The sequence below is a fragment of the Nomascus leucogenys genome, chromosome 22a, assembly GCF_006542625.1.
Source record: "Nomascus leucogenys isolate Asia chromosome 22a, Asia_NLE_v1, whole genome shotgun sequence".
In the NCBI taxonomy this organism is placed as follows: Eukaryota; Metazoa; Chordata; class Mammalia; order Primates; family Hylobatidae; genus Nomascus; species Nomascus leucogenys.
Window position 1 is genome coordinate 60063081 of NC_044402.1, and position 22101 is coordinate 60085181.

General features: G+C 34.2%; 1 protein-coding gene across 3 annotated transcripts in view; it reads right to left on the reverse strand.

Annotated features, from left to right (window-relative positions):
- Positions 1-349: 349 nt before the first annotated feature.
- The window catches only part of HCRTR2 (hypocretin receptor 2), a 122627-nt gene continuing 100875 nt past the window's right edge, over positions 350-22101 (reverse strand). Inside the window, exons 5-8 of one of the 3 annotated variants that reach the window (XM_030803183.1) lie at positions 7616-7836; positions 4493-4614; positions 2491-2716; positions 350-404 (exon numbers count right to left, since the gene is read on the reverse strand). In XM_030803183.1, the coding sequence (XP_030659043.1) occupies positions 350-404; positions 2491-2716; positions 4493-4614; positions 7616-7836 (624 nt within the window). Of the gene's footprint in view, positions 405-2200; positions 2717-4397; positions 4615-7615; positions 7837-22101 lie in introns of those variants that run through there. The other 2 variants (XR_004027889.1, XM_030803184.1) reach the window with 2 other exon arrangements.

Below are 22101 nucleotides of genomic sequence, written 5' to 3' on the forward strand. Positions count from 1 at the left end.
CAGACCTCTTAGAAGGATTCCTGGATTCACATGTTGAGTGCTATGTACATGGTCTATTACATTCCCAGAGTTTAAGTACTGGTTTTATTTTATTTTATATCTCCTTCCATGAAATGAACATTCTTAGAAACTATCTGCTTCTGCAAAACAAACTTTAGTAAGTATAAATAAGATAGGGATTTGAAAGTTTTAGTTAAAAACTCAAGTCATCTGGGTGGACATAAAGCACACAAGTGCCTTAAAACCAGTCTTTCCCACTGCACTTATCAGTAGCAATTGTTTTGTAAACTGTATTTTTTTTAATAAGATGACATGAGTGAGAGTCAACATTGATACTCAGCGTCTTCTTTCAGACATCCAACCACGTTGATGGTAGCGATGATGGTGGCCCCTGTTGTAGACACCTGTGCAGTAAAAGACTTTATTTCACACAGGCTGATAAACTGATGTCAGATGGTATCACTTAAAGCAGTGGATCTCAAATCTTAAAATGCTTCAGAATCACCTGTAGGGCTTAACACGTAGCTTCTGGGCTATCACCCCTAAAGTTTCTGGTAAAGTAGGTGAGGGATAGGGTGGAAGTTAGCATGTCCAGTAAGTTCCCAGATGATGCTGATGGTATAGAAACCACATTTTGAGAATCACTGATTTAGAGCAAAGGAATTCTGACTTCGCATCTGTCACATAACTGCTGCTGAGTCAGTTTTTTCCTCTCTCTCCCCCTTTCCCTCTCAATCTCTCTCCCTTTTCTCTCTTTTAAATTATAAGTAGGTATATTTGGGTCTAAGGAATTTACTCTTCCTCTGAGCTATTACTTGGCTATTAAGGCATATTATCAACGTTATTTGAAGTTATCCTCAAACTTTTTAAAGTGCTGTCATCATGATCCGAAATTTACAACTCTCATGCAGCATAAATAAGAAAAGAAGTTCTGAAATATACAAAGGGGAGAAAGGAGAGAGTTAAAATACTTTGCTTTCACTGATATAGTGCTGATATTTTACAATATGATCTCAATAAACCTTGTATAAGAAGATAGTTTTTGCTTTGAGTCATAAAAGGCACAAGGTAACAGAATCCCAAGTTCCAAGATTTGAAAACAAGTTGTGGATAATTAGGCTGTATTATTTTTCTCTGAGAGTAATGGAAAAATGAAAAAACAACAAAAATTAATTTTTTATGGAAATTTTTCTTAAACACTGTGCTCCATATCTTTTGTTTCAATACAATCAGAACACCTATTACCATAATATGAGATGAAAATCATCTTTCATAAACACTTCTTTTACTTTTAATTTAATTTTCAAGTAAATATTTGAATCAGAATAATTTTTCAGGGGAATAAGTTTGAATATTCAGTGCTTTGACTCCTAGATCTTACATTTTCTACAAACTATACGATAGTCTATTCATGTATGTGTGAGTTAAGAGCAAGCCCCTCTATTTTTTAACCACCTGGTACTCAGCCCCAGGCCCAGATGGAACCCACTGACATCAACTGTCATTGTAATTAAATTGAAAAAAAAAAAAAAAAAAAGTGCAACTGCACTACAAACTTTCTGGTGAAGACCACTGTCCTTGGTCGCTTCACTGCTCTGCCATGACCAAGAATTGTCCCCCAGATTGTTTGCTGCCTGGCACTCTGTCAACATGTCTCCCTCACTAGACTGAAGCTCTTTTGAAGGCATGTTTGCATCGACACCACCTCATTCCCCAGCACCTAGCATATCCAGCAAGGCTGACTATATCATTTTGTTGTTGTTGTTGTTAAAAGAACATAATGATGTGATTTAGCTTATTCTTAAATGTTGAAGTGTTAGAGATGGAAATTACGTTAAAACTTTTACTGTAATAGAGTCTTACTGGCCATATGTTGAGACAAGAAATGTTAGCAATGGTCAATTTGCAAACCTGAGAAAATTGTGTAAATGAGTGAGTATATAGTTTTGTAAGATAGTTTTTGAATTACCTAACACAGTATGCTATTTTATATATAAATATTTTCTCAGATATCACATAACAACAGTCTTGTGATTTTTTTTAAAAAAACTATTAAGTCAACTAACATGTCTATTGTTAATTCATAATTAGTAATTGCTACTTCTTTTAGTAGCAAAAAAAATCATTGGATAGATTCTGGTAATTTTTAGGAACCAATTTGAATGTGAGAGATTAAAATAACAAGGGATTATAAATAGAATTAGAAATGTTTAAACATTTAATTGACACACATTATAATACATGAAACTAAAAGTGAAATAGCCTGAAAAAAGCTCAGTTGAAGGTTAAACTTCTAATATATTTAAATCAAAAGTTAAGAAATCATTTTAAACTGACTTTTTTTTATTTCCAAAGAGCAATAGATTAAAAAAAAAAAGATCCACAAGTAATTTTAGCTTCACATCATAGGATAATAAAATTTCTGTTCCCAGTGATTTTAAAAAGGATAGTTTTACTCAGGTATCCTTGTCATATGAACAAATATTCTACCAGTTTTGAAGTGGTCCTGCTCCATTGGCTGCTGGGAGTGTGCTTATGCTAGTGAGCACAACTTGCTCAGAAAGTTTTGATATGTTATCAAAGTTGCTGATTTGAGTGGTCAAGGACTTCCGGCTCTCTGTGCTAGTTCGTCCCCTGGTGAGCCGATCCTCCTGGCGATGGTGAACTCCAAGGCAACAGCAAGAAAACGCAGCTTTAAATTCCTCTCGAAATTTTCCTGGCAAACAGAGAGAATGAAAGGAAAAGGAATTATGCATAAATGCTTCAACAAATTATGAATAGTGTACAACTGAGTTGCTCCCTTGAGCCAAACTAACAATGAGGTGTAATATTTTGCAAAGATGGGGAAAATAGAAGAAGGAAATTGAGTTTATTGGAAGCTTGGTAGACTCTTGAAACAATGAGTATTTTCAAAAAATAATGAGGCTGCCTTTCATGTATGGTGCTTGGAATTTGCTTCATTCCTTTATAGTCAAACCTCATATATTTACACATATTGGTATATGTTATCTACATAGCTATAATGGAAGTGATCATCAGTAGAAGAACGCTCAGAGACATTTAATAGTTAAACACAATGAAACTTAGGTCATACAAAGCCAAAATTATACAAAAATTACCCCTGCATCTTACTCTAAATAACTGATACTGAAACAATTAAATCCACAAAATACCTAGAAAAATACACTCAAATATCCAGAAAATTTTCAGTTTCATAATCTATATGAGAAAGAACAAAAACTGAAGGGGGAAAAATACTGTAGAAGGTATTCCTTGTCTTTAAATTATGGAGGAGATATTGGAGAACTATGAGAATGAATCGATCACTTTTATTAGTGTGAATGGCAGTATTGTGAATCATTTCCTCTCTCTTAGCCTCAGCTACCCACTGAGTTATCAGTGATTAAGTGAGAAGATGAATGTTCACGGGCCCAGCACAATAGCAGTCACATAATGAGTTATCAGTGATTATCAGTTGCCTCCTCTAACTCACTTTTATCCTCCATACTAGGACTTTGACCTGGTTCTGTGACTTCTGCTTCAAACACTTCTCATTACAACTTCCTCATAGCCTTTACCTGCTTAGTGTGAGGTTCAGAGCTTTCGACATTGTGCTAGATTTTGTTTTAAATAGAACAAAATTATTCCTCACCAATCTAATTGGTTGCCTTTTTTTTCAACCTATGCAACCAGAAGGCCAAAGACCAAGTTGGAAGATGCACAAGCTTTATTAAATATGCCACAAAATGAATTTCTATTCTTCCACATAAAATCACCGTATATTTGAAGATAGAAATAACAAAGAAATCGCCAATGAGTTGGAGATTAAGGCAATGTAAAAATGTAGCTAATTAAAACATAATTCTAAAAGTCAGGCAAAATGTGAATAAACAATAGTGATTTAAATGACTTTTATAATTGTCTTGATTCCATAAACAGATATAAATTGTATAAGTTACATGTATATGTATGTGTGTATCATTTAACTTACGTGTTATTTAGGAGTAATACTATTTTTGGTAGGCAGTGGGAAATATTGAGATAAATCCAAGAGATGATACTGACAAGAGAAACATGAATATAGCAAAATATCTAAAAGTGAATAGATCCTAATTCTGTCTCAATTAGGCTACACATTTTGGCAAAGGAATAATATAGCAAGGCAAAACAGAACAAAGTATTTTATATTTTTGTAAATCATGAGTTTAAAGTATGTCATGTAAGATTTTGTGTTATTGATTTCTCAGAACATTTACTGTTCTTCTATTATAACATTTCTTGTAAGTTTTACATGGAAAAAATCAGTTCATTTTCTCTGATGAGTTCAGTAACAAATATTTTGCCTCAAAAGAGAAGAAACTCAAGATAAATCAGGTCAGGGAAAAAATATATCTCACATAGCAACTAAACTCTTCATAAAATTGAAGAGTGTTCACTGATTCCTCATCCTTAGTTAGAAATGTGGCTTATGGAAGAAAAGTTGAAAACTCACCACTGAGAAAATTATAAATAATTGGATTCGCAGCACTATTGGCATATACAAGCCAGTGTGAAAAGGTAAACCAGGCATACACAGTCTCTCTGTCTTCGGTGTGGGTAAACATCCCAAATACTCTGCAGGAAAAGAAACAACAGAAAAGTGTCTTTTAACTAATTAAATTCAAAGGTGAACAAGGCTATTGGTAGAGGTTGGTCTGACCCCTGTCCTCTCCGGTTGCAGGAATTGACCACAGGTTGGTTTCTGACCCCATAATTGGTTTAGAATAACTTCAGTGCCTGAACAGAAACTCCACAGCACAATCAATAAATCAAAAGCCAAATCAGGTCAGAGAAGGGTCTCTCCCTCCCACAAATAGCAGATGCAGTATTTCTTTTAAATAAGAATACAGAAGTTGAATATATATATCGTCTTTATTTCATTTTCTTTCTAAATACAATTGAATAATGTTGTATTAATATTCCATTATGTGTATCATTTAAAAATCACCCCTAAATGATAGTCTTCAAGTACTTCTTCCTACTTTCATTTACGTATTGATCAAAGTATCATATGCCTTCAACTCCAATCTTCCTGGATTATCTGAAACTTGCCTTCCGGGACTCCTTAATACCCAGAGAAGAAACAGTTCTCGATGGGCAGAATTTTGGTAATTTTTAAAAATTAATGAGTGTTAACTTTTCATGTATTATTTTAAACTTTAAAACATGTTTTATTATGGTATCCTTAAAGACTATTTAAAAATTTTCTTCATACTTAGTAATATTCCATCTATTAAATTCTAATCACTAACCTACAACAGATAACTTACAGCTACTCAATAAGATTATAGGCCAAAAATCATATATATTTCCTGTGAAGTCTCCATCTTTGATTGTCTGTGTGTGTGTGTGTGTGTGTGTGTGTGTGTGTTACAGCAAGAAGGCATGACAACAATGCATTTCTGGTATAAGGTGATACTCTAAAGAGTACTTGAGTTTTACAAAAACACTATATAGAGTGAAACAATATGGACAAAAGAAATTTGTACTATGTTATGACCCTTTATCTCAAAATGTCTTTGAAATCTTGGACAAACCTGAACTGTTGTAAAGAAATTGGTTTTGACTAATTCGGCAAAAAGTTAAGTTTTAAGGAGAAGAAGCTAGGAATGGTTTTTGTGGGAGAAAGAAAAAACAAATTTCATATGCAAGGACAAATAAATACAAGCATTTGAAAAAAAAAGTGTGTGGTAACAAGAAAAACAATTTTCAAGTTCTTTTTTTCAAAAGTTTTTATGTTGTGGAAAAGAGTAGAATGCCCAAAAACTTGAAATATCTTAAATTTAACATGGCCTTGCTCCTTTGAAAGTTATTTGTTTTCCTTGGAAAGGAAGGGATTTGAGTCAGAAGAATAAGACAAATATTATTGACAAAAAAAGCATTTGGAAATAAAGGGAAAGAGCAAGCTCTGAGATACAGGAAATCCAAATACGTAACCAAGAGAGAGGTAAATCCAATTTTCTTTGAATTTAGACTGACTAATGGAGAAAGAAGATTAAAAAGACAAACAAAGAATAAAACACTTCCAGTAATATAACATGTTTATAAAGTTCTTAAAAGCAGAAGACAGTATCTAGCAGGTGGCCATAATAAATTTGTATTAAATTTCTGTTAGCAATAATAATAATAATAATAATAAGAGGCAAAGCACAAAAAGATACGGAGGGCAAAATAATTTCTACTTTCTTGTGAGCTGGCATATGTCTCAAGGACCCAGGCCACAAGAAAATCATATCTCTTTAAGGCTGTGACTGTAGTAAATAGTATCACTGAACAAAAGTTTGCTCTCCATTTCTTCTCCTTTGAAAAAGCCATTAAACCATCAAAAACAGGGGCCAAAGAGAATGAGAATCCTTTGCAGCTGGTTATACCACCTTTCTTCTGACTCCAGCCAAAGCTGCCGCTCTTCAGAGTTCCCAGCTGTGAGGAATATAATATTGATTCTGAATCAGGCAAAAGTGAGAGGAGCAATTCTTTTTTTTTTTTTTTTTTTTTTTTTTTTTTTTTGAGACGGAGTCTCGCTCTGTCGCCCAGGCTGGAGTGCAGTGGCACAATCTCGGCTCACTGCAAGCTCCGCCTCCCGGGTTCACGCCATTCTCCTGCCTCAGCCTCTCCGAGTAGCTGGGACTACAGGCGCCCGCCACCACGCCCGGCTAATTTTTTGTATTTTTAGTAGAGACGGGGTTTCACCGTGGTCTCGATCTCCTGACCTCGTGATCCGCCCGCCTCGGCCTCCCAAAGTGCTGGGATTACAAGCGTGAGCCACCGCGCCCGGCCAGCAATTCTAGCTTCAGTTCGAAGCCCGTGGTAAACAAGAATTGATATTGCCTTGGGAACAGTCTATGTGGAACAGTTTTGATAATTCCCAATAAAGTTGGCTGGCCATGAAGTTTAGTGTGTACCACTGCCTCTGCATCTGCTTGCTGTTCATGTCATGGGTCAATATTTTTAACTTAATAGTTGTGCCTGCAGTGTAACAAATAACATACTTTCCCTCATTGATTTTTATTAATATCTGTCCTGAGCTTGATTCAGTGACTTCAGGAAATGAATTCTTCTGTTTAGACATTCGACATACATATCTGCCTTGATTGCTTTTTAAAAGTGCTCACCAATGCACTTTTAAGTATAATTAGAATACTAACATAAGCTCTTTTTATCCTTAAGATATAATTCTCTCACAATCGCCTATGTTTTGGAAAACGAAGTTTTGAAAAACCCATTTGTTCTCATCAAGAAAGAACTGCAAGCTGTAAATGAGTTGTTACGCATTAGAACTTTGTCTGCATCTAAGGTTTAGCAACTAGCTTGAAGAGACTGGAGAAACATCTGTTTTATGTCTGCCATGCAACTGAGAATACGCATGACAAAAGCTCAAGTCTGAGCACTCTAAAAGGCTGTTCGCCCTACCTGCTGGTAACAACATAACTGAGTCATCTGGCCTGACAAGGTATCTAGGCAGAAAGTTTAGATTTTTCACTGGCTTAGTAAAAAAAAATAAAAAAAATAAAAATGTTAATTAAGAATCAAGTTAAAAGGCAGGCTATTTCACTTTCAAATAACAGATAAGTTTTACCTCTTTAGCACATTGAGGATGCTAATTGGTAGATAGCAAATTGCAAATACCAAAAGCACAACCATCAACATCCGGGCTGTTTTCCTTCTGGCTCGGATCTGCTTTATTTCAGCGGCTACAGCGCTTATCCGGGACTTTGTCGGCTGTCCTGGCCCTCGAGGCTGTGAAACAGGCTGCAGGGGCTTCCATTTTCTCTGAACTACAGATGATGTTCCAGGGATCTGAAAGGAGAAGAGACAGACCCTTATTGCAATTTGACTTAGGAAAGTTCCACTTTGGGGAAGTAATTAGAAAACACAGTCAGGAAAGGCTTCCAGACGCCTGAGGTGTGGGAGGTTTGAGCGCCTGTTTCTCCAGAGCATTTGCTGAGCTTAGTATGTGCTTGGCATTAATTCAGACAAATGCCAAATAGGAGTTTGTGTGGAAAACAAAGATAAAACATCAAAATTTTGTCAATGTCTAAAGAAAGCTGCAAGTGGAAAAGATATTTCCTTGTAAAAAGAACAAAGCTTGGAAAAGGAGAATGATAAAGGGATGACAGCCATATTATCTCGTTAGGAATTTTTGTTCAGCTCAGATACCAAAGTTTAAAGCAAAGGAACAGCCAGCAAGTAACGTCAAGCAACCCGCATGGATTTTTTTTCACGGATCAATACTGCCATCTGCTGCCAGACAGAGAGATAGGACTTAACTACCTGTAGCTTTTCAGGTTTTCTGCTTCTCAAGTTCGGACATAGCAAACCTTTGAATAAAAGCGTATTTTTTAAAAATCAAGTATTTTTTTTGTTGTTCACTATTTGTAGTTATGAAATTGTTTGAAATCAATTTTGTGGTTCAGCCCTTTAAAATGCGCACAAACCCACTGAGGATTTTTTGTGGTCTTACATTAATATTTCAAATAGCCGGAATTTATAACAATAATTACACAACTTGTACTTTTCCATTTCTTTTCAAAGCTATTTGATAATAGCAGGGAGTCCCTCCAAGTATAATATTTTCTTAATTGTAAGCTCATGAAGATTGATAGGGTTTAGTGAACAGAACAATAAAATTCAGCATGCATAATTTTTTAAAGAGGAAAATGTGCCAACAAGCACAAGAAAAGGCCAGCTTAGTTCTATTAAGATTATTAAGCTTTTGCTTTCTGTCTCCGTGCGGCAAACCAGTGCTGACCAATGTGTCCTTGTGGTCTCTCAGAACAGATGTTCAATGGATTTTGTTGCTTTTTACACCACAAGATCAAAGTCTGTTCAATAATCTTTGAGAACAGAATTTTACTTATATGTCCACACAGATAAATTAATATGACATTTCCTTTGACCATCTTCTTTCTTGAAGAGGCAAATGATGTTAACAAAAACCTGTCCTTGAATGGAAAATATCGGATAAATTATTTGTCTTCTCACTCTGTATGTCTTGTCATATAGACAATCTTTTTTACATAGTAGTGGTTCAACTCAATCTTTTAACCCACTGGTTGGGGACAGATAGGAACTTTCTCTTCTGTGACTCTCATTTTAAGCAGCAATTTTAAAAAATAACTGATAAGAATGAGCAATGGATGCTGGAATGTTCCAGGAGACTTCTATCATGAAAAGCCTGTATGTGTCTGCTAAATGATCTTGAACTGTTTTCTAAATGATCTCTGATAGATCAATTAAACTTTAGTGATTCTATCACTGACTGTTCCCCTGAAGGAGAGAATCAACATTCTGCATCTGATGACTTCTGCAGCCATTAGAAACAGTTCTCGGTCACCTGAGGTTGGGAGTTCGTGACCAGCCTGACCAACATGGAGAAACCCCGCCTCTACTAAAAATACAAAATTAGCTGGACATGGTGGCACATGCCTGTAATCCCAGCTACTCGGGAGGCTGAGGCAGGAGAATCGCTTGAACCCAGGAGGCAGAGGTTGCAATGAGCTGATGAGATCACACGATTACGCTCCAGCCTGGGCAACAAGAGCAAAATTCCACCCCCCCCCAAAAAAAAAATACAGTTTTCATAAAGAGAAAGCTATGGTCCCTGAAATCGGGAAAAAAAAATGTAGTGATGCCCTTTTTAGACAATGATCTAAATAAGGATAGAAGGTGCTGAATCCTGCATTCATTTTGAAGAGACATAAATTTCTCCATTGATAAGCTGTCTAGAGACACTGAGAATTCAGAGAAACTCGGTATAAAATTAAGAGGAATAACTGACATTACTGAGCTCCAGGAACTATGCACTAGTAATCCTTAATGCATCCCTAAAAGTACGTTATTGTAAATCTCATAGATTTCAATCAAGCAGGCACTGAGAAGGATTAAGTAAAATACATGCACCCCACTTTTATTTCACGATTATAAATAAACTTTATAAATCATATTTTACACAAAAATACACCCTGAAAAATGTATTACCACAGTTATGAATTGGAAATAGCATGTACATGATGGACCTTAAAACCTACTCTGTCTTAAAAAGTGTTTGTGACCAGGATAAAGTTATGAGGAAGAGGCAAACATGCTACAAACATTAAAAATATTATGAATAAACAATGAATTTGCCAACTTACATGAAATGGACAAAGCCTTGGAAAGACAAAGATGACCAAAACTGACTCTGTACTTACAAACCATGCTACAAAAAAATCTCCAGGCCCAGATAGGTCCATTCATGAATTCAATCAGACAGTAAAGAATAAATAATTCCAATCTTGTTCAGACTTTTAATGAAATGTACAGAAAATATAATTTTTCAACAAGTTTCATGAGGCCACATTTATCTTTATAAGCAAAGATATGATAACAAAAGACAGCTAACAAGTAAATATCCTTCATGAATAGAGATAGAAAGCTCTTTAAAAATATGTTATCAAATTAAAGCCTGCAATATATAAATAGGATAATATCATTTGCTCAATCAGATTTATTCTAGCAATGCAGTGTTGGCTTACCACTCAAAAACTCAAGTCTTCTCTGACCACTTGTACCCAGCATTGTACTGGACTTTGAGCCAATACAAGAAGAAAAGAAAAATAAATAAAATGCCTACAGATTGGTTCTATTGAGAAGAAATTATTGCTTACAAAGATCATCCTAAAGAATCTACCAAAAACCCACTAGAACTTATAAAAGAATTTAGCAAGCAGCAGGTCACTAAATCAACAAACAAAAAAATCAATTATACTTATATATACTAGCAATAAATGGAAAATTAAATTTTAAAAGTTTCAATATCAAAAGAATGTGTTTTAGGCATACATTTCATAAAATATATATATATAGGTATATATATTTCATAAAATAGATGTAAAAATATATATATTTCATAGTATATATATATATACTGAAAATGATGAAACATTGCAGAGAGATAATAAAGAACTCCTAAATAAATAGATTCACTGTGGTCATGCATTAAAAGGCTTAGTATTGTTAATATGGCAATTCTCCCCAAATTAATCTATAGAGTTAATGCAATTAATCATGTTCAATACCACAACAGTCTTTTTTGTGGAAATGAAAGTACTGATTTTAATTTTTTATGAAAGTGGAAAGGACCTGGAATAGCCAAAACAATTTAAAAAAAGAATTTATTCTTTTTTAAACTTTGGTTGCAGGACTTATAAAAACTCATTTCAAGATTTATAATGAAGGTACAATGAGTGTTTAAGTGTATTTGTGACTGCGTATATCCCAGAGGACTAGTCTGATGTATATATATATTTGATACTCACCTCACTTAAAAAGTGCCTGGACAAGCGACTACCTAAAAGAAAAGTATGCAGCTGTGAAGAGACCTAGCAAAGTGGCATTTACTGGTCAGGGAAGGAAAGGTAAGTATTCGAAGCAAAAAGTATTCAAATCAAAGTAGGAAGAAAGTATATAAACAATGAAATCACGAACAACATTGCTTAATGCTGCCAAAAGATCAATAAATAAACTTTAAAAATATATATTCTTTAGAAATCATTGGTAACTTTCATGTAAGCTGTTTCACTGTAGTGATGAAAGTTGAAGCTACATTGAGGTGGGCTGAGACATCAGGGGAGGTGGTGGTTAGTGAGAAAAAGATGACAAATGGAAATAAGTCGAGAATTTTATCTGGGAGGAGGAGGAACAAAGAGTTAAGTTTGTGGCTGGATGAGTCTGAGAGTTTGGATGATGCTTATTTTTTAATGCATAGCAAATGCCTGCTCCATTTGCTAAGTGCTAAGAAACTTGTAGGACAAGTCTCCTTTCCCCTTACCGTATTCCTTAACCCATTACCCATTTCATCATGATAAAGTATAACAGATATTTGGTAGGCACTGGTGGTCTTCTGTGAAACAATAATCTCCTTACATTTCCCTGTTCAGCAGGGACCATGAAACTTTTCCTTGCCCCTTACAGCCACCACCATATGAAGATGACTGTGTTCCAACTCCGAGGGAGTTTTTCACATTAAATTCCATGATTTCTTGACACTTTTTGTTTACCTCAGTACTGCTCTGATAAGATTTGCATGCTAAATTCTTATAATGAAGACTATAATTTTATTTGTTCCTTTTCTTAACATCATTCTCACTATGAATAGCTCCAGTTTCAGAGTGTGCAGATGGCCCTTATGGATGACAACTGCAATACCTGATCTTCTCACTATGCCTGCTGCCCCTGTCCAACTCCAGATCTGTTGTCTCGCAACATTATTCTGTCACACTGTCTATGACTTCTTTGCAAAAATGGTTTTCCCTCTGCTTTCTGGGACTTGATATACGGTTTCATGGAATAGGTTCTCTCATTTTTTGCATGTCTATGGATCATTTTAAAGTCCATAGAAGTACAGAAAAAAACTTTAGTCAGAAAGTACAGAAAAAACAACTCGTGGATAATTCCTATTATAGTCTCTCATTACATTAACATGTCAAATTGTGTGTTCAGCCTTTTTTCCTTCCCTGTGGTTTCAGCAGCAGAACTTTCTAAAAAAAAAAAAGTCTTCAATTTTTAAAATTTTAAAATATCCCATCATTTTTGTTCTTTCTTTTTAAAAGATAACATTTTATTGAGATATAATTCACATACCATAAACCTCACTGCTTTAATGGGTTCAAAAAATGATTTTTAGAATATTCGCAGGGTTGTGCAACTATCACATCATCACTATCTAATCTAGAACATATTCATCACCTCCAAATGAGGCTCCAAATCCATTAGCAGTCACTTCTCATTGTTGCATTCTGCCAGCCCCTGCCAAGGACAAATTATTTTGGCTCTATATATTTGCCTATTCTCAACATTTCATGCAAATAGAATTATGTAATATGTGGCCTTCTCTGCCTGGCTTCTTTCACTTAGTATGTTTTCAAGATTCATCAGTCTTGTGGTATCTATCGGTGCTTCATTTCTTTTAGTAGCTGAATAGTATTTTATTGCTTGCATATAGAACAATTAATTATTCCATTTACTCATCGAAAACATTTGGGTTGTTTCCACTTTTTGGCTACTATGAATTATATACTGTTATGAACATTCATGTGCAAGTTTTTGTGTAAACATGTCTTCAGTTCTCTGGGTCCATAACTAGAGATTGAATTGGTGGGTAATGTAGTAATTCTCTAAGATTTTGAGGAACTACCAAACTGTTTTCTGAAGCAGTTACAGAATTTTGCATTCCCACCAACAATGTAGGAGGATTCCAATTACTCCACATCCTGACCAATAATGATTACAGCCTTTTAAAACAAATCTATCCTGTTTAGTGTGAATAGGTATCTCATGATTTTGATTAATATTTCTCTAATAAGTAATGATGTTAAGCATCTTCTTATGTGCTTATTGACCATTTGTATATCTTCTTTGCAGAATTGTTTATTCAAGTCTTTGCCTACTTGTAATTTTTTTAATTATTAATTCATAAGAGTTATTTGTATATTCTGGATACAAATTCCTTAACACATATATGATTTGCAAATATTTTCTGCATTTATATGGGCTGACTTTTAACTTTTTTAATGGTGCAGTTTGAAGCACAACAGTTTTTGTTTTGATATGTTGTCATTTGTTGCTTGTGGTTTTGGTGTCATATTTAGAACCTATTGGTTAAGCCAAGTTCATGATGATTTTCTTCTGTGTTTTCTTCTAAGAGATTAGCTTTTACATATAAATCTATGATTCATTTTGAGTTAAGTTTTGAATATGGTGTGAGGTGAGGTTCAACTCCATCCTTTTGCTTGTGGATATACAATTGTCTTAACACCATTTGTTGTCAGGACTATGATTTTTCCCATTGAACTGTGTTAAAACCTTTATCAATACTCAATTAATCATAAATATGAGAGTTTATTTGTGGACCATGAATTCTATTCCATTGATCTATATGACTAACTGTATGCAAGTACCACACTGTCTTAGTTGCTGTGGCTTTTTATTAAGGTTTGACATTAGGAAGTAAGTTTTCCATTTCTTTTTCAAGATTATTTTGGCTCTTCTCTATCTCTTGCATTTCCACATTAATTTTAGGATCAGTTTGTCAATTTGTGTCCAAAATACAAAGCCATCTGGGATTTACATAGGAATTGTATTGAATTCATAGATTAATTTGAAGATTGTTTCTATTTTAACAAGATTGAATCTTCCAATCCATAAACACAGAATATCTTTTAATTTATGTAGTCCTTCTTTAAGTTTTTTCAATGATATTTTGTAATTGTAGGTGTACATGTTGTGCACAGATTGAATATCCCTTATCTGAAATTCTTGAGAACAAAAGTGTTTCAGATGTGAGTTTTTTTGGATTTTGGATTATTTTCCTATACATAATAAGATACCTTGTAGATGGCACTTAAGTCTAAACCCAAAACTTACTTACATTTTATAAACACCCAATACAAATAGTCTTTAAGCAAATTTATATAACATTTTTAATAATTTTGGACATGAAACAAAGTTTTGGTTGATTTTTGACACAACCTGTCACATGAGGTAACAGGGGAATTTTCCACTTCTGGCATCATGTTAGCTCTCAAAAGTTTGGGATTTTAGAGCAGCTAGAATTTTAGGTTTTGGGATTAGAGATGCTTAACCTGTACTACATGTGATTCAAGGACTGTGTTGGTAACCTTTCTGAGACTGAATATGATGATGGAGAACAAAATGTTACAGAAATGGACTATATGTTGCTTGAATGGAAATAGTTCCGAACTGACTCGAGAAACCTGTGTAACTGTGGCCTACTCATTGAAGTTGCTAATAATTATGATTGTAAATGATATTCACGTATAGGACTTGAAAATATTGAAGGAACATTATCTATTTGATTGATTCGATCAACATACTATTTATTTTTAATAATCCAGAGCTATTTCCTTTTCATTATTTTTGTTGCCTATATAGAGACTAGAACCACATCATTTAATAGATGCACCTTTTTAAATACAAAAATCGGGTAATTTTCTTCCTGGATCTTTGGTGGTTATGTTAGAATCCTCAGCAATACAGTGAATTCATAATTCTCTTTTTAGGGAATTATAACTGCTGCATGGAATCCATGTTTCTACAATTTCTGGAAATTCCCTAAATATACATGTTTATATTGAAGATTTTTTTTTTTTTTTTTTTTTGGACAAGAGTCTTAACTCTGCCACCCAGGCTAGAGTGCAGTGGTGCAGTCTTAGCTCACTGCAGCCTCCGCCTCTCAGGCTCAAATGATTCTCATGCCTCAGCTTCCTGAGTAGCTGGGATTATAGTCTTGCACTGCACCACCATGCCTGGCTCATTTTTGTATTTTTAGTAGAAACACGGTTTTGCCATGTTGACTACGCTGGTCTTGATCTCCTGCCCTCATGTGATCCTCCCGCCTCAGTCTCCCAAAGTGTTGAGATTACAGGCATAAGCAATCGAGCCTGGATGAAGTCTCTTATTAAGCTTCTTTTATTAAATCTACTTCTAGGTATTTGATTAATTTTGTTGCTATTTAAATGATTTTTTGTTAATTTCGTTTAAAATTTTTCTTTGCTAATGTATAAAAATGAAATTGATTTTTGTATATCAACCTTTCATCCTGAAAACTAGCTGAACTCATTTATTTGTTCTAATGTACTTTTTTTCAAAATAATTCGTTAGGATTTTCTATATAAAATATCACATAACCTACAAGTAGAAATAGTTTACCTCTTATTTTGTGATCGTCATGCCTTTTATTTTTTATTATTGTTAATATTATCTCTTGCCTGTTTGCCCTGTAAAGAATCAGTTCTATTCAATATTGAATGAAAATGGTTGTAGCAGACATACTTGTCTTGTTTCTGACTTTAGTAGGAAAATATTCAGTCTTTCATCATTAAGTATGATGTCAGCTATGAAGTTTTCATAGATGACCTTTGTCAAATTGAGGAAGTCCCATTCATTCCCAGATGGTTGAGTGTTTTTATCATGAATGCATATTGTATTTTTTCAAGTGCTTTTACTGCATCTATTAAGTTGATCATGTGGTTTTAGACATTTATTTCATTAATATGATGCAATACATTGATTGATTTTCATATGTTAAACCCACCTTGCAATGGTGGGCTAATTTACAGTTGATCATTGTGTATAATTCTTTTTACATATTGTTGGATTTGATTTGATAGCATTTTGTTGAATACTTTCACATCTATATTTATAATTATATTAGTGTGTAGTTTTATTTTATTGTAATGGTTGTGGTTTTAGTATCAGGGAAATTCTGGCCTCATGGAAGGAAATGAGAGTGTTTCCTCTTTTTGTATTTTTTGGAAAAAGTTGTGAAGAACTGGCAGTAATACTTGTTTAAATGTTAAGTAGAATTCAATGGGGAAGCCACTTGGGCTTCTCTCTGTAGGAAGTTTCCTGATTACTAATTCAATCTCTATTCAGATTTCCTAATTTTCTTTGAGTAGGGTACAGTAGTTTCTGTCTTTCTATGAAATTGTCCATTTCATCTAGGCTATTTGTTGGCATAATTTTTTTTCTTACTGTTCTCTTATTCTCTTCTTATCTCTGTAATGACAGTAGTGATAGATCAAGCAAAAGCAAATCAAATGGGGAAGATAACTTCTGATGTTAGTGATTTTTGTTTTCTCTCTTTTTTCTTGATTAACTTAGGAAAAGGTTTGTCATTTTCTCTGATCTTTTCAAAGTACCAACTTTCTGTTTTATAGATTTTTTTCTATTGTTTTTCTATGCCTCATTTATTCCCTTTCTAATCTGTATTATTTCCCTCCTACTATTTGCTTTGGTTTTGATTTTTTCTTTTTTTGGGGTTTCTTTTGGTGGAATATTAGGGTTTTCTATTTAAAAGCTTTCTTCTGTTTTAATATAGATGCTTATAGCTATCAGTTTCCCTCTCAGCATTTGCTTTGCTGCATTTTGTATGTGTATATATGTTGTGTTTTCACTTTCATCCATCTAAAAACATTTTCTAAATTCCCTTGTGATTTCCTCTTTTACCTATTGATTATTTAAAAGACTTAATTGTCATACAGTTGTGAATTTCAAAAATTTCTTTCTATAATTAATTTCTAATTAATATAATTCCATCGTGATAGGAAAATGCATTTTTTATTATTTTAATTGTTTAAAATGTACTGAGGCTTGCTTTAGAGCATATCTTATGATCTAACCTGGAAAATGTTTTATGTGCAAACGGGATAAATATGCATTCTTCTGTTTTTTGTGGAGTGTTCTATAAATATCTGTTAAGCCCAGTGGTTTCATAGTTTCTTTAAATCTTTTATTTCCTTGTTGCTATTCTGCCTGTTTATTCTTTTTTTTTTTTTTTTTTTTTTTTTTTTTTTTTTTTTTTTTTTTTTTGAGACGGAGTCTCGCTGTTGCCCAGGCTGGAGTGCAGTGGCGTGATCTCTGCTCACTGTAGGCTCCGCCCCCTGGGTTCACGCCATTCTCCTGCCTCAGCCTCCTGAGTAGCTGGGGCTACAGGTGCCCCCCACCTCACCCGGCTAATTTTTTGTATCTTTAGTAGAGACGGGGTTTCACCGTGTTAGCCAGGATGGTCTGCATCTCCTGACCTCGTGATCCACCTGCCTCAGCCTCCCAAAGTGCTGGGATTACAGGCGTGAGCCACCGCGCCCGGCCTGTTTTTCTATCCATTACTGCAAGTGAGTATTAACATTTTCTACTATAATTTTCTAGCTGCCTACTTGTCTCCTTAATTCTACTGCTTTTTGCTTTGTATATTTTGGGTTTCAGTTGCTAAATGCATGTATGTTTACAACTTTTATATCTTCCTGATGGATCGACTCCATCATCATTATGAAATGTCCCTCTCTATGTATAGTAATATTTTGTTAAAATTTATTTTGTCTAATTTTAGTATAACCACATTAACTCCCTTTTTGTGATTGTTTTAGTACTTCTTCTGTTATTTTAATTTAACCTATTTGTATTTGTATATCTGAATACAAAGTATATCTCTTATAGACAGCATAAAGTTGGATCATGCGGTTTTTTTTGTTTGTTTGTTTGTTTGTTTTGTTTTTTTTGTTTTTTTAATTATTGGTTGGTTTTTATTTATTATGTCAATCTATGCCCTTTGATTGAAGTATTGTATCCATTTAATCTAATTATTAAGAAAATATAATTTATATCTGCCATTTTAGTATTTGTGACATATATATTGTATCTCTTGTCTTCCTCTATTTCCTGACTACTGCTTTATTTTGTGTTAAATATTTTCTGTATACGATTTTAATTCTTTTACCTATATTTCTACATTTTTCAAAAAATTATTTTCTTAGTGGTTACACCAGGGATTAAAATTAGCAACTTAATCTAAACAACCTGCTTAGATTATGTCAATGTAATTTCAATAGTATAAAACCAATTTGCTCCAATATAGCTCCGTTTCCTCCTCCTTTTTTGAATTACATCTGTATACATTATAAGGTGAATCTTCACAATTTTATAGCGATTATTTCATGCAGTTGCTCTTTACATTAGATAACAGAAGATAAATATGTTTATTCTGTCTACAGTATTCACCTATGTAGTTACCTTCACTGGTGCTCCTTATTTCTTTTTGTATGGACTCGAGTTACTGCCTTCCTGATTCTGCCCCTGCAATTGTAATTTGTTTGCTGTCTATTTTCTCACACTAGACTGATTTGTCATCATCAAATATTATTTATCTTAAGTTCTCTTAGAAGAGTGCTGAATAAAGAGCAGCAGAAAACTTTGTGATAAGAGCTGGGAACAGGAAGGTCTTCCAAAGGCCTTGAAAAGCTGAACTATAGTTTCAGACCCAAATATCTACTACAGTCCATCCTCAGTACCTCACACCATAGCTGACACGGAGTATGTGCTTAATAAATGTGAAATAAATTAACACAGGCACATGACGATTAAGATATAGTGTTGAATTATATGAACGGTCTGAACTAGAAAAAATGCTGACAGATAAATGAAAGGGTCAAGCAAGATTAAGTTCTTTAAAAAAATAAGTTTTAGCAAATAATCTGTAGAATTTCCTGAGTACTCTGAGTCAAACTGCCAAAAGAGAGAGAGAGAGAGAGAGAGAGAGAATTTAAGTAGTTCACAGCAATGCATTAGCTAATTCTTTTAATGAGGCTTAAACTTCTTGAGAAAGTCAGACAAGGACACACAATTTGCTCACTAATAATCTTACACTTACTAATTCAAAAGTGCATAACAGAGTTCATGCATCTCTGTAATTTTAAGCAAATAGGACAAGCTCTTCATTTGATGGCTCACTTGATGTAGGCTATGGCACACATAATGCCTTACAACTTTGTTTATAGACACCAACAGTTGGAAATTGAGAGTTGCTCAAGCAGAATTCTATGTAATCACCCATTTGGGGTTAATTCACTTTATTGTGGCTGCTAAAGTGAGTTCAGCTGAACCTAGTATTTTTCTATTCCAATCTGTTTTGTAAATGACTTTAGTTTCACAGCCCAAGCATTTTACTGCAAATCTTCTGAATCATGTGGCTTGTACTAATCAGGATAATTCATGAAAAGAATGTGGATTATTTATGAATCTGTGATGCAATTTATTTTAAACTTTATTTTAGAGTTTGGGAAATGTCAAACTATATGCTTAAATGGTGGAAAATTAAATTGTTTGGATTTTGGTGTCACTCATTCATTTAACAAACTTTTTAAAACATTTTCTCTGATGGTACCCTGTAAACTTTAGGGTAACCATGGTATCATGGTAAAGTTTTACCATGTAAAAGTAACAAGACAGATACGTTACAACCTTGAAAGAGTTTTAAAGGTATGTCAATTTGTAAATAAATGAATAAGAAATTATAAGCATATCTTTTATACAATGCACACTAACTAGTAAACATAAGGAAATAGGGGATAATCTTAATACTGAACATTCCCCAACAAAATCTGAATCCAAATCTAAAATATCTTCATGCCTACTTGCTCATTAATTGCTTTTCCCCTTCAAGAAATTTTTCAGATTCTAATCCATTTCTACAAATGTTTATCGGAGTAACTGGGCAATAGATTCTCTATGTCCTCTCTAAACTTTCCCAGCACTTTCTCCTCTTCTACTCACTTTGTTCTTATGAAAAAAGCAACTGATGTGTGCTGAGCACCTGCTATTTATAGGGATACAAAGATGACAGCGAGACTATCTTTATCTTAGTAGAGTAGAGGAACCAGACAAATAAGAAGCACTATACTGGTATTTCAATGTGCATTTTTTAAAAATAGTCACATATACTAATTCAACACATGCTTGCTATTTAAATGTAAGTACAATTAGTTGAGAGGCCATTATTAAACAACATCTATTAAGATATTTTGTTTAATGAGCACTTTCTGTATTTTAGGCACTTGAGTTAATTCATCTAAGCAAGCTTTCCAACCCACCTTATTTTGTTGTTGTAGTTCTGTTTTGTTTTGTTTTAGCCTTTTAGCAGCCTGAAGCCCTGGTTTTTAGTTTCTGTCTCTAGTATTAACCAGAAAAGAGAGATGAGGAAGGAGTTTTACTGGCTCAAGCAGAAATAGAAACTAAGAACCCACGACGGTGTTCTCTCCCTTGGACACCCCTGAATGCATGTAACAAACCTATGAGGAAGATGCTATATAACCCCATTTTAAAGTTAATAAAGGGAGTCACAAGAATTTAAGCCATTTACAAAATTCATGTCAATACTAAGTGGTGGAGTCAGGATTTAAATTCATGCAGTCTGGCCCTGTGTTTTTGACTTCTCTATAGTGTATCATTCCAGATCATTCATCCCCAGCTTGTAGGAAGCTCCCCATTGCCCTGTGATGTGTGATGTCTTTCTGTCAGAGAAGAATGTGTCCCCTCTTCATGATCAAGTTTAACCACGTGACTTGTTTTAGCCAATGAAAAGTGAGATGTAACACATGCCAGTTCATAAAAGACATTAAGAGAAAATATACTTTTCTTCCAGTTTTCTTTTTCTCTCAGTCTCAGAATGGCATGTCCCAGAAAGTGCCATTTCTTCAGACTAGGTTCTGGAACGAGAAAACAAATGGAGTGCAGTGGCCCAGCCAGCCCTCCCCACTGACCTCTAATAGCAGTGAAACAGAACTCTTGTTGCAAACCACATTTTTTAATAGAAGAATAATAACCTAGCAGAACCTGACAGATACAATAATAGGTACTAGGAAGCAGGATGCTGCAGTAACAAACACCCTAAAATATAAGCATTGGCTTCATAGGGAGGTGGAGAGTGCTGAGAAGACTGTCACCAACATCTAGAAAATCACCACTCATATTTTATAGTAGTCCACATTAGTTTTTATAGTAAAAAATGATGGGAAACAAAATGTTAATAAATGTTGCTACTGGTTTCACTTATAACGTCATAAAAGAAATGACTTCTTTGTAAAAGTAGAGGAAAAGAGAAAATATTGAAGTTATGAGCCATATAGTGTTAAAAATATGCGAGTGTTGCTCAAATCCAGTCAGTGAAGGATGATCTTGAAAAACGCTTCGAATAACAAGGGTTGATTAAAAAAACAAAGACACATCCTCAAAGACCAAATAAAGTGTTTGTGAAATCTTTTTAATGAATTAAGGTGACTCCAGTAAATCTTTTCAGTTGGATAAAATGTGTCAGAGAAAACAGAATAATGGCATGGCCTTCCACAAGCCTGATAAAGTAAGTATTGGCAGTAAGTTTAGAGAATGAGAGAAATACATCTCTAAGAATTGTGGCATTTTAAGATACATTTTACAAAATGCCAGAGACCGAGTATTTTGTCTCTATATTACAAACGACTAAATGTGTTCGTTGGTGATATCCTTCAAATCATCAAGGTTTAAGTTAAATGTTACCTTTCCTGGATTAGATACGCTTTTAGTACATTGTGCTCTGATTCTCTGTGCTTATATTTAAAGTAATTTTCACCCTGCATCTGACGATGCCCCTCCTCTAGACTATGAATTCCTCAAGGGCAAAAAGTAGAATTTTTAGCTTTTTTGTGAGAAATGTATGTGAAAGTTTCATGATATGTATTTGAGGAATGAATAACT